Source organism: Scyliorhinus torazame, chromosome 2 (assembly GCF_047496885.1).
Source record: "Scyliorhinus torazame isolate Kashiwa2021f chromosome 2, sScyTor2.1, whole genome shotgun sequence".
In the NCBI taxonomy this organism is placed as follows: domain Eukaryota; kingdom Metazoa; phylum Chordata; class Chondrichthyes; order Carcharhiniformes; family Scyliorhinidae; genus Scyliorhinus; species Scyliorhinus torazame.
This window is the reverse complement of record NC_092708.1, coordinates 395,698,811-395,712,562: the sequence shown is the minus strand read 5'-3', so window position 1 is coordinate 395,712,562 and position 13,752 is coordinate 395,698,811. Positions and strand designations below refer to the sequence as shown.

Sequence of the window (13,752 nt, the reverse complement as noted above, 5' to 3'; positions counted from 1 at the left end):
CCCCATCAAACACTCCCAGGACAGGTACAGCACGGGGTTAGGTACAGAGTAAAGCTCCTTCCACACTGTCCCTATCAAACACTCCCAGGACAGGTACAGCACGGGGTTAGATACACAGTGAAGCTCCCTCTACACTGTCCGCATCAAACACTCCCAGGACAGCTACAGCACCGGGTTAGATACACAGTAAAGCTCCCTCTACACTGTCCCCATCAAACACTCTCAGGACAGGTACAGCACGGGATTAGGTACAGAGTAAAGCTCCTTCCACACTGTCCCCATCAAACACTCTCAGGACAGGTACAGCACGGGGTTAGATACACAGTAAAGCTCCCTCTACACTGTCCCCATCAAACACTCCTAGGACAGGTACAGCACGGGGTTAGATACAGAGTAAAGCTCCCTCTACACTGTCCCCATCAAACACTCCCAGGACAGGTACAGCACGGGGTTAGATACAGAGTAAAGCTCCCTCTACACTGTCCCCATCAAACACTCCCAGGACAGGTACAGCACGGGGTTAGATACAGGGTAATGCTCCCTCGACACTGTCCCCATCAAACACTCCCAGGACAGGTACAGCACCGGGTTAGATACAGAGTAAAGCTCCCTCGACACTGTCCCCATCAAACACTCCCAGGACAGGTACAGCACGGGGTTAGATACAGAGTAAAGCTCCCTCTACACTGTCCCCATCAAACACTCCCAGGACAGGTACAGCACGGGGTTAGATACAGAGTAACGTTCCCTCTCCGCTGTCCCCATTAAACACTCCCAGGACAGGTACAGCTCGGGGTTAGATACAGAGTAAAGCTCCCTCTACACTGTCCCTATCAAACACTCCCAGGACAGGTACAGCACCGGGTTAGATACACAGTTAAGCTCCCTCTACACTGTCCCCATCAAACACTCTCAGGACAGGTACAGCACGGGGTTAGATACACAGTAAAGCTCCCTCTACACTGTCCCCATCAAACACTCCCAGGACAGGTACAGCACGGGGTTAGATACAGAGTAAAGCTCCCTCTACACTGTCCCCATCAAACACTGCCAGGACAGGTACAGCACGGGGTTAGATACAGAGTAAAGCTCCCTCTACATTGTCCCCATCAAACACTCCCAGGGCAGGTACAGCACGGGGTTAAACACAGAGTAAAGCTCCCTCTACACTGTCCCCATCAAACACCCCCAGGACAGGTACAGCACGTGGTTAGATACAGAGTAAAGCTCCCTCTACACTGTCCCCATCAAACACACCCAGGACAGGTACAGCACGGGGTTAGATACAGGGTAAAGCTCCCTCGACACTGTCCCCATCAAACATTCCCAGGACAGGTACAGCATCGGGTTAGATGCAGAGTAAAGCTCCCTCTACACTGTCCCCATCAAACACTCCCAGGACAGGTACAGCACGGGGTTAGATACAGGGTAAAGCTCCCTCGACACTGTCCCCATCAAACACTCCCAGGACAGGTACAGCATCGGGTTAGATACAGAGTAAAGCTCCCTCTACACTGTCCCCATCAAACACTCCCAGAACAGGTACAGCACGGGGTTAGATACAGAGTAAAGCTCCCTCTACACTGTCCCCATCAAACACTCCCAGGACAGGTACAGCACGGGTTCCGTACAGAGTAAAGCTCCCTCGACACTGTCCCCATCAAACACTCCCAGGACAGGTACATCACGGGGTTAGATACACAGTAAAGCTCCCTCTACACTGTCCCCATCAAACACTCCCCGGACAGCTACAGCACCGGGTTAGATACACAGTAAAGCTCCCTCTGCACTGTCCCCATCAAACACTCCCAGTACAGGTACAGCACGGGGTTAGATACAGAGTAAAGTTCCCTCGACACTGTCCCCATCAAACACTCCCAGGACAGGTACAGCACAGGGTTAGGTACAGAGTGAAGCTCCCTCTACACTGTCCCCATCAAACACTCCCACGACAAGTACAGCACGGGGTTTGGTACAGAGTAAAGCTCCTTCCACACTGTCCCCATCAAACACTCCCAGGACAGGTACAGCACGGGGTTAGGTACAGAGTAAAGCTCCTTCCACACTGTCCCCATCAAACACTCCCAGGACAGCTACAGCACGGGGTTAGATACACAGTAAAGCTTCCTCTACACTGTCCCCATCAAACACTCCCAGGACAGGTACAGCACGGCGTTAGATGCAGAGTAAAGCTCCCTCTACACTGTCCCCATCAAACACTCCCAGGACAGCTACAGCACCGGGTTAGATACACAGTAAAGCTCCCTCTACACTGTCCCCATCAAACACTCCCAAGACAGGTACAGCACGGGGTTAGGTACAGAATAAAGCTCCTTCCACACTGTCCCCATCAAACACTCCCAGGACAGGTACAGCACGGGGTTAGATACAGAGTAAAGCTCCCTCTACACTGTCCCCATCAAACACTCCCAGGACAGCTACAGCACCGGGTTAGATATACAGTAAAGCTCCCTCTACCCTGTCCCCATCAAACACTCCCAGGACAGGTACAGCACGGGGTTAGATACACAGTAAAGCTCCCTCTACACTGTCCCCATCAACACTCCCAGGACAGGTACAGCACGGGGTTAGATACAGAGTAAAGATCCCTCTACTCTGTCCCCATCAAACACTCCCAGGACAGGTACAGCACGGGGTTAGATACAGGATAAAGCTCCCTCTACGCTGTCCCCATCAAACACTCCCAGGACAGGTACAGCACGGGGTTAGATACAGAGTAAAGCTCCCTCTACACTGTCCCCATCAAACACTCCCAGGACAGGTACAGCACGGGGTTAGATACAGAGGAAAGCTCCCTCGACACTGTCCCCATCAAACACTCCCAGGACAGGTACAGCACGGGGTTAGATCCAGAGGAAAGCTCCCTCTACGCTGTCCCCATCAAACACTCCCAGGACAGGTACAGAACGGGGTTAGGTACGGAGTGAAGCTCCCTCTCCGCTGTCCCCATCAAACACTCCCAGGACAGGTACAGCACGGGGTTAGGTACGGAGTGAAGCTCCCTCTCCGCTGTCCCCATCAAACACTCCCAGGACAGGTACAGCATGAGGTTAGATTCAGAGTAAAGCTCCTTCTTCACTGTCCCCATCAAACACTCCCAGGACAGGTACAGCACGGGGTTAGATACAGACTAAAGTTCCCTCTACACTGTCCCCATCAAACACTCCCAGGACAGGTACAGCACAGGGTTAGATACAGAGTAAAGCTCCCTCTACACTGTCCCCATCAAACACTCCCAGGACAGGTAGAGCACGGACTTAGATACGGAGTAAAGCTCCCTCTACACTGTCCCCATCAAACACTCCCAGAACAGGTACAGCACGGGGTTAGATACGGAGTAAAGCTCCCTCTACACTGTCCCCATCAAACACTCCCAGGACAGGTACAGCACGGGGTTAGATACAGAGTAAAGCTCCCTCTCCGCTGTCCCCATCACCACCTTCAGGACAGGTACAGCACGGGGTTAGATACACAGTAAAGCTCCCTCTACACTGCCCCCATCAAACACTCCCAGAACAGGTACAGCACGGGGTTAGATACAGAGTAAAGCTCCCTCTACACTGCCCCCATCAAACACTCTCAGGACAGCTACAGCACCGGGTTAGATACACAGTAAAGCTCCTTCCACACTGTCCACATCAAACACTCCCAGGACAGGTACAGCGCGGGGTAGGTACAGAGTAAAGCTCCTTCCAAACTGTCCCCATCAAACACTCCCAGGACAGGTACAGCACGGGGTTAGGTACAGAGTAAAGCTCCTTCCACACTGTCCCCATCAAACACTCCCAGGACAGGTACAGCACGGGGTTAGATACACAGTAAAGCTCCCTCTATTCTGTCCCCATCAAACACTCCCAGGACAGGTACAGCACGGGGTTAGATACACAGTAAAGCTCCCTCTACACTGTCCCCATCAAACACTCCCAGGGCAGGTACAGCACGGGGTTAAACACAGAGTAAAGCTCCCTCTTCACTGTCCCCATCAAACACTCCCAGGACAGGTACAGCACGGGGTTAGGTACAGAGTAAAGCTCCTTCCACACTGTCCCCATCAAACACTCCCAGGACAGGTACAGCACGGGGTTAGATACAGGGTAAAGCTCCCTCGACACTGTCCCCATCAAACATTCCCAGGACAGGTACAGCATCGGGTTAGATGCAGAGTAAAGCTCCCTCTACACTGTCCCCATCAAACACTCCCAGAACAGGTACAGCACGGGGTTAGATACAGAGTAAAGTTCCCTCTACACTGTCCCCATCAAACACTCCCAGGACAGGTACAGCACGGGTTCCGTACAGAGTAAATCTCCCTCGACACTGTCCCCATCAAACACTCCCAGGACAGGTACATCACGGGGTTAGATACACAGTAAAGCTCCCTCTACACTGTCCCCATCAAACACTCCCCGGACAGCTACAGCACCGGGTTAGATACACAGTAAAGCTCCCTCTGTACTGTCCCCATCAAACACTCCCAGTACAGGTACAGCACGGTGTTAGATACAGAGTAAAGTTCCCTCGACACTGTCCCCATCAAACACTCCCAGGACAGGTACAGCATTGGGTTAGGTACAGAGTAAAGCTCCCTCTACACTGTCCCCATCAAACACTCCCAAGACAAGTACAGCACGGGGTTAGGTACAGAGTAAAGCTCCTTCCACACTGTCCCCATCAAACACTCCCAGGACAGGTACAGCACGGGGTTAGGTACAGAGTAAAGCTCCTTCCACACTGTCCCCATCAAACACTCCCAGGACAGCTACAGCATGGGGTTAGATACACAGTAAAGCTTCCTCTACACTGTCCCCATCAAACACTCCCAGGACAGGTACAGCACGGCGTTAGATACAGAGTAAAGCTCCCTCTACACTGTCCCCATCAAACACTCCCAGGACAGCTACAGCACCGGGTTAGATACACAGTAAAGCTCCCTCTACACTGTCCCCATCAAACACTCCCAGGACAGGTACAGCACGGGGTTAGGTACAGAATAAAGCTCCTTCCACACTGTCCCCATCAAACACTCCCAGGACAGGTACAGCACGGGGTTAGATACAGAGTAAAGCTCCCTCTACTCTGTCCCCATCAAACACTCCCAGGACAGGTACAGCACGGGGTTAGATACAGGACAAAGCTCCCTCGACGCTGTCCCCATCAAACACTCCCAGGACAGGTACAGCACGGGGTTAGATACAGAGTAAAGCTCCCTCTACACTGTCCCCATCAAACACTCCCAGGACAGGTAGAGCATGGGGTTAGATACAGAGTAAAGCTCCCTCTACACTGTCCCCATCAAACACTCACAGGACAGGTACAGCACGGGGTTAGATACAGAGTAAAGCTCCCTCTACACTGTCCCCATCAAACACTCCCAGGACAGGTAGAGCATGGGGTTAGATACAGAGTAAAGCTCCCTCTACACTGTCCCCATCAAACACTCACAGGACAGGTACAGCACGGGGTTAGATACAGAGTAAACCTCCCTCTACACTGTCCCCATCAAACACTCCCAGGACAGGTACAGCACGGGGTTAGATACAGAGTAAAGCTCCCTCTACACTGTGCCCATCAAACACTCCCAGGACAGGTACAGCACAGGGTTAGATACAGAGTAAACCTCCCTCTACACTGTCCCCATCAAACACTCCCAGGACAGGTACAGCACGGGGTTAGATACAGAGTAAACCTCCCTCTACACTGTCCCCATCAAACACTCCCAGGACAGGTACAGCACGGAGTTAGATACAGAGTAAACCTCCCTCTACACTGTCCCCATCAAACACTCCCAGGACAGGTACAGCACGGAGTTAGATACAGAGTAAACCTCCCTCTACACTGTCCCCATCAAACACCCCCAGGACAGGTACAGCACAGGGTTAGATACAGAGTAAACCTCCCTCTACACTGTCCCCATCAAACTCTCCCAGGACAGGTACAGCACGGGGTTAGATACAGAGTAAAGCTCCCTCTACACTGTCCCCATCAAACACTCCCAGGACAGGTACAGCACGGGGTTAGATACAGAGTAAAGCTCCCTCTACACTGTCCCCATCCAACACTCCCAGGACAGGTATAAGCTGCCAGAGATCCAATACCAAGGAGCATCTCTGAATGAAGGAATCTTCCAGTTGCTATGTGTGACGCTAGCCTTCTTTCTGATGGAGAATGTCAGTTTTGTGCCAAATTGTGCTACCTTGGGGGGCTTTGTGGGTGGGCAGTGGGTGAGTGGGGATTGGGGGTGCTTGTGGTCTGCGGATTCGTTCCTTTGGTTACTCACCAACCTTTCCTTGTTGCTCAGATGGCCCCAGTCACGGAGACCGCCGATAAATACAATCCTCAGCCAGCGCTCGCCGGTCCTCAAGTCTCTGATCCAGACGCCGCGGGAGAGATCGGAGTATCTCTTCAAACAGCATGATGTGAATCCACGGTTCAGCACCGACCTAGCTGAGCAGAAGACCAAGATGGTGCATCTGGAGGCACAGCTGACCGATGTGTAAGAAGACGGCCAGAAAGATTAACTCCATTTAGCCCAAGGGACGTCCTTTTGTGGGCACGGACATTGCAGTGCCGAACGAGGCCCTTCTGCCCAATGCGCCTGTGCTGGCTCTTTGAAAGAGCCGTCATGATATTGAATGTTTCCATTCAATCTCCCCTTAACCGTCTCTGCCGTAAGGACACCTGTCCCAGCTCCGGCTGCTGCGTTGCTGGTTCAGGGGTGCTGGTGTCCACTGACACTAATCTTTAAAGATGACAGGGATCGCTGATAACCTCAGCTGAAATATTGTGGACAATTCCAGGTTCCACACTTCAGGAATGATGTAAAGGCAGGAGAAAGAGAACCAGGATGTTGCCAGGATGAGGGATTCAGTTATGAGGAGAGGTTGGAAATGTTTGGGCTGTTCCCCCTTTGAAATCCCTGCGGGGCTCCGCTGAGCAAAACCAGGGAGCAATCCCGTGTGGTCTCTGCTGGCCAATACTCTTCGGGCCTGGTACCTGGAGGACAGAATGTTCTCCTCAGGACAGAGAAGGTTAAGAGGTCACCAAACAGTGGTCTCCATGATGATGAGGTTTTGACAGAGGAAATAAAGAAAAAATATAATCTCTGGCCAGTGGGGCAATAACTATAGTTAATAGACTCAAACTGATTGGAGAGACACGCGGAGGGGGGGGGGGCTTTCTCTCACTCAGAGAGTTGTCACAAAATCATGAGCGTCGTGAGGTAGCAGTGCTAACCACTGTGTCACCGTGCTGTGAGACAGCAGTGCTAACCACTGTGCCGCCGTGCTGTGAGACAGCAGTGCTAACCACTGTGTCACCGTGCTGTGAGGCAGCAGTGCTAACCACTGTGTCACCCTGCTGTGAGACAGCAGTGCTAACCACTGTGTTACCGTGCTGTGAGGCAGTAGTGCTAACCAGTGTGTCACCGTGTTGTGAGACAGCAGTGCTAACCACTGTGTCACCGTGCTGTGAGGCAGCAGTGCGAACCAATGTGTTACTGTGCTGTGAGACAGCAGTGCTAACCACTGTGTCACCGTGCTGTGAGGCAGCAGTGTTAACCACTGTGTCACCGTGCTGTGAGGCAGCAGTGCTAACCACTGTGTCACCGTGCTGTGAGACAGCAGTGCTAACCACTGTGCCGCCGTGCTGTGAGACAGCAGTGCTAACCACTGTGTCACCGTGCTGTGAGGCAGCAGTGCTAACCACTGTGTCACCGTGCTGTGAGACAGCAGTGCTAACCACTGTGTCACCGTGCTGTGAGGCAGCAGTGCTAACCACTGTGTCGCCGTGCTGTGAGACAGCAGTGCTAACCACTGTGTCACCGTGCTGTGAGACAGCAGTGCTAACCACTGTGCCGCCGTGCTGTGAGACAGCAGTGCTAACCACTGTGTCACCGTGCTGTGAGGCAGCAGTGCTAACCACTGTGTCACCCTGCTGTGAGACAGCAGTGCTAACCACTGTGTTACCGTGCTGTGAGGCAGTAGTGCTAACCAGTGTGTCACCGTGTTGTGAGACAGCAGTGCTAACCACTGTGTCACCGTGCTGTGAGGCAGCAGTGCGAACCAATGTGTTACTGTGCTGTGAGACAGCAGTGCTAACCACTGTGTCACCGTGCTGTGAGGCAGCAGTGTTAACCACTGTGTCACCGTGCTGTGAGGCAGCAGTGCTAACCACTGTGTCACCGTGCTGTGAGACAGCAGTGCTAACCACTGTGCCGCCGTGCTGTGAGACAGCAGTGCTAACCACTGTGTCACCGTGCTGTGAGGCAGCAGTGCTAACCACTGTGTCACCGTGCTGTGAGGCAGCAGTGCTAACCACTGTGTCACCGTGCTGTGAGACAGCAGTGCTAACCACTGTGTCACCGTGCTGTGAGACAGCAGTGCTAACCACTGTGTCACCGTGCTGTGAGGCAGCAGTGCTAACCACTGTGTCACCGTGCTGTGAGACAGCAGTGCTAACCACTGTGTCACCGTGCTGTGAGGCAGCAGTGTTAACCACTGTGCCGCCGTGCTGTGAGACAGCAGTGCTGACCACTGTGCCGCCGTGCTGTGAGACAGCAGTGCTAACCACTGTGTCACCGTGCTGTGAGGCAGCAGTGCTAACCACTGTGTCACCGTGCTGTGAGGCAGCAGTGCTAACCACTGTGTCATCGTGCTGTGAGGCAGCAGTGCTAACCACTGTGTCGCTGTGCTGTGAGGCAGCAGTGCTAACCACTGTGTCACCGGGCTGTGAGACAGCAGTGCTAACCACTGTGCCGCCGTGCTGTGAGACAGCAGTGCTAACCACTGTGCCGCCGTGCTGTGAGACAGCAGTGGTAACCACTGTGTCACCGTGCTGTGAGACAGCAGTGCTAACCACTGTCACCGTGCTGTGAGGCAGCAGTGCTAACCACAGTGCCACCGTGCTGTGAGGCAGCAGTGCTAACCACTGTGTCACCATGCTGTGAGACAGCAGTGCTAACCACTGTGTCACCGTGCTGTGAGGCAGCAGTGCTAACCACTGTCACCGTGCTGTGAGGCAGCAGTGCTAACCATTGTGTCACCGGGCTGTGAGGCAGCAGTGCTAACCACTGTGTCACCGTGCTGTGAGGCAGCAGTGCTAACCACTGTGTCACCGTGCTGTGAGGCAGCAGTGCTAACCACTGTGCTGCCGTGCTGTGAGACAGCAGTGCGAACCAATGTGCCGCCATGCTGTGAGGCAGCAGTGCTAACCACTGTGTCACCGTGCTGTGAGGCAGCAGTGCTAACCACTGTGTCACCGTGCTGTGAGGCAGCAGTGCTAACCACTGTGCTGCCGTGCTGTGAGACAGCAGTGCGAACCAATGTGCCGCCGTGCTGTGAGGCAGCAGTGCTAACCACTGTGTCACCGTGCTGTGAGGCAGCAGTGCTAACCACTGTGTCACCGTGCTGTGAGACAGCAGTGCTAACCACTGTGTCACCGTGCTGTGAGACAGCAGTGCTAACCACTGTGTCACCGTGCTGTGAGGCAGCAGTGCTAACCACTGTGTCACCGTGCTGTGAGACAGCAGTGCTAACCACTGTGTCACCGTGCTGTGAGGCAGCAGTGCTAACCACTGTGTCACCGTGCTGTGAGACAGCAGTGCTAACCACTGTGTCACCGTGCTGTGAGGCAGCAGTGCTAACCACTGTGTCACCGTGCTGTGAGGCAGCAGTGCTAACCACTGTGTCACCGTGCTGTGAGGCAGCAGTGCTAACCACTGTGTCACCGTGCTGTGAGACAGCAGTGCTAACCACTGTGTCACCGTGCTGTGAGGCAGCAGTGCTAACCACCGTGACACCGTGCTGTGAGACAGCAGTGCTAACCACTGTGTCACCGTGCTGTGAGGCAGCAGTGCTAACCACTGTGTCGCCGTGCTGTGAGGCAGCAGTGCTAACCACTGTGTCACCGTGCTGTGAGGCAGCAGTGCTAACCACTGTGTCACCGTGCTGTGAGGCAGCAGTGCTAACCACTGTGACACCGTGCTGTGAGACAGCAGTGCTAACCACTGTGTCACCGTGCTGTGAGGCAGCAGTGCTAACCACTGTGTCACCGTGCTGTGAGACAGCAGTGCTAACCACTGTGCCGTCGTGCTGTGAGACAGCAGTGCTAACCACTGTGTCACCGTGCTGTGAGGCAGCAGTGCTAACCACTGTGTCACCGTGCTGTGAGGCAGCAGTGCTAACCACTGTGTCACCGTGCTGTGAGACAGCAGTGCGAACCAATGTGTCACCGTGCTGTGAGGCAGCAGTGCTAACCACTGTGTCACCGTGCTGTGAGGCAGCAGTGCTAACCACTGTGTCACCGTGCTGTGAGACAGCAGTGCTAACCACCGTGACACCGTGCTGTGAGGCAGCAGTGCTAACCACTGTGTCACCGTGCTGTGAGGCAGCAGTGCTAACCACCGTGACACCGTGCTGTGAGACAGCAGTGCTAACCACTGTGCCGCCGTGCTGTGAGGCAGCAGTGCTAACCACTGTGTCACCGTGCTGTGAGACAGCAGTGCTAACCACTGTGCCGCCGTGCTGTGAGGCAGCAGTGCTAACCACTGTGTCACCGTGCTGTGAGGCAGCAGTGCTAACCACTGTGCCGCCGTGCTGTGAGGCAGCAGTGCTAACCACTGTGACACCGTGCTGTGAGACAGCAGTGCTAACCACTGTGTCACCGTGCTGTGAGGCAGCAGTGCTAACCACTGTGTCACCGTGCTGTGAGGCAGCAGTGCTAACCACTGTGTCACCGTGCTGTGAGGCAGCAGTGCTAACCACTGTGTCACCGTGTTGTGAGACAGCAGTGCTAACCACTGTGTCGCCGTGCTGTGAGACAGCAGTGCTAACCACTGTGCCGCCGTGCTGTGAGGCAGCAGTGCTAACCACTGTGTCACCGTGCTGTGAGACAGCAGTGCTAACCACTGTGTCACCGTGCTGTGAGACAGCAGTGCTAACCACTGTGTCGCCGTGCTGTGAGGCAGCAGTGCTAACCAGTGTGTCACTGTGCTGTGAGACAGCAGTGCTAACCACTGTGTCGCCGTGCTGTGAGACAGCAGTGCTAACCACTGTGCCGCCGTGCTGTGAGACAGCAGTGCTAACCACTGTGCCGCCGTGCTGTGAGGCAGCAGTGCTAACCACTGTGTCACCGTGCTGTGAGACAGCAGTGCTAACCACTGTGCCGCCGTGCTGTGAGGCAGCAGTGCTAACCACTGTGCCGCCGTGCTGTGAGACAGCAGTGCTAACCACTGTGCCGCCGTGCTGTGAGGCAGCAGTGCTAACCACTGTGTCACCGTGCTGTGAGGCAGCAGTGCTAACCACTGTGTCACCGTGCTGTGAGGCAGCAGTGCTAACCACTGTGCCGCCGTGCTGTGAGACAGCAGTGCTAACCACTGTGTCACCGTGCTGTGAGGCAGCAGTGCTAACCACTGTGTCGCCGTGCTGTGAGGCAGCAGTGCTAACCACTGTGTCACCGTGCTGTGAGGCAGCAGTGCTAACCACTGTGTCACCGTGCTGTGAGGCAGCAGTGCTAACCACCGTGACACCGTGCTGTGAGGCAGCAGTGCTAACCACTGTCACCGTGCTGTGAGGCAGCAGTGCTAACCACTGTGTCGCCGTGCTGTGAGGCAGCAGTGCTAACCACTGTGCCGCCGTGCTGTGAGGCAGCAGTGCTAACCACTGTGTCACCGTGCTGTGAGACAGCAGTGCTAACCACCGTGACACCGTGCTGTGAGGCAGCAGTGCTAACCACCGTGACACCGTGCTGTGAGGCAGCAGTGCTAACCACTGTGTCACCGTGCTGTGAGGCAGCAGTGCTAACCACTGTGTCACCGTGCTGTGAGGCAGCAGTGCTAACCACTGTGTCACCGTGCTGTGAGGCAGCAGTGCTAACCACCGTGCCACCGTGCTGTGAGGCAGCAGTGCTAACCACTGTGTCACCGTGCTGTGAGACAGCAGTGCTAACCACTGTGTCACCGTGCTGTGAGGCAGCAGTGCTAACCACTGTGTCACCGTGCTGTGAGACAGCAGTGCTAACCTCTGTGTCACCGTGCTGTGAGGCAGCAGTGCTAACCACTGTGTCACCGTGCTGTGAGGCAGCAGTGCTAACCACTGTGTCACCGTGCTGTGAGACAGCAGTGCTAACCACTGTGTCACCGTGCTGTGAGGCAGCAGTGCTAACCACCGTGACACCGTGCTGTGAGGCAGCAATGCTAACCACTGTGTCACCGTGCTGTGAGGCAGCAGTGCTAACCACTGTGTCACCGTGCTATGAGGCAGCAGTGCTAACCACTGTGTCACCGTGCTGTGAGACAGCAGTGCTAACCACTGTGTCGCCGTGCTGTGAGACAGCAGTGCTAACCACTGTGTCGCCGTGCTGTGAGGCAGCAGTGCTAACCACTGTGTCACCGTGCTGTGAGACAGCAGTGCTAACCACTGTGTCACCGTGCTGTGAGGCAGCAGTGCTAACCACCGTGACACCGTGCTGTGAGGCAGCAGTGCTAACCACTGTGTCACCATGCTGTGAGACAGCAGTGCTAACCACCGTGACACCGTGCTGTGAGGCAGCAGTGCTAACCACTGTGTCACCGTGCTGTGAGACAGCAGTGCTAACCACTGTGTCACCGTGCTGTGAGACAGCAGTGCTAACCACTGTGTCACCGTGCTGTGAGGCAGCAGTGCTAACCACTGTGTCACCGTGCTGTGAGACAGCAGTGCTAACCACTGTGTCGCCGTGCTGTGAGGCAGCAGTGCTAACCACTGTGTCGCCGTGCTGTGAGGCAGCAGTGCTAACCACTGTGTCACCGTGCTGTGAGACAGCAGTGCTAACCACCGTGACACCGTGCTGTGAGGCAGCAGTGCTAACCACCGTGATACCGTGCTGTGAGGCAGCAGTGCTAACCACTGTGTCGCAGTGCTGTGAGGCAGCAGTGCTAACCACTGTGTCACCGTGCTGTGAGGCAGCAGTGCTAACCTCTGTGTCACCGTGCTGTGAGACAGCAGTGCTAACCACTGTGTCACCGTGCTGTGAGGCAGCAGTGCTAACCACTGTGTCACCGTGCTGTGAGACAGCAGTGCTAACCACCGTGACACCGTGCTGTGAGACAGCAGTGCTAACCACTGTGTCGCCGTGCTGTGAGACAGCAGTGCTAACCACTGTGTCACCGTGCTGTGAGGCAGCAGTGCTAACCACTGTGTCACCGTGCTGTGAGGCAGCAGTGCTAACCACTGTGTCACCGTGCTGTGAGACAGCAGTGCTAACCACTGTGCCGCCGTGCTGTGAGACAGCAGTGCTAACCACTGTGTCACCGTGCTGTGAGGCAGCAGTGCTAACCACTGTGTCACCGTGCTGTGAGACAGCAGTGCTAACCACTGTGTCACCGTGCTGTGAGACAGCAGTGCTAACCACTGTGCCACCGTGCTGTGAGACAGCAGTGCTAACCACTGTGTCACCGTGCTGTGAGGCAGCAGTGCTAACCACTGTGTCACCGTGCTGTGAGACAGCAGTGCTAACCACTGTGTCACCGTGCTGTGAGACAGCAGTGCTAACCACTGTGTCACCGTGCTGTGAGACAGCAGTGCTAACCACTGTGTCACCGTGCCACCCGGGCACTGGGTGAATTGCTCCTTTGGGCAGGCAGTACTGTCAGGAGCTGGAACACACGGACAGTAAAGGTGGTGGGAGTTGATTACATGAACAATTTTAAAAGGGAGTTGGCCAACCACTTGGGGATGACGAACTTAGAGAATTGCT

At 54.9% G+C, this 13,752-nt stretch overlaps 1 protein-coding gene across 1 annotated transcript in view; it reads left to right on the top strand.

The window, feature by feature from the left end:
• LOC140407936 (protein phosphatase 1 regulatory subunit 36) overlaps positions 1-13,752 on the top strand; it is a 242,139-nt gene that overhangs the window by 221,183 nt on the left and 7,204 nt on the right. The window contains exon 10 of the mRNA XM_072495125.1: positions 6,320-6,514. Within this exon, the coding sequence (XP_072351226.1) occupies positions 6,320-6,514 (195 nt within the window). The remainder of the gene's footprint in view (positions 1-6,319; positions 6,515-13,752) is intronic.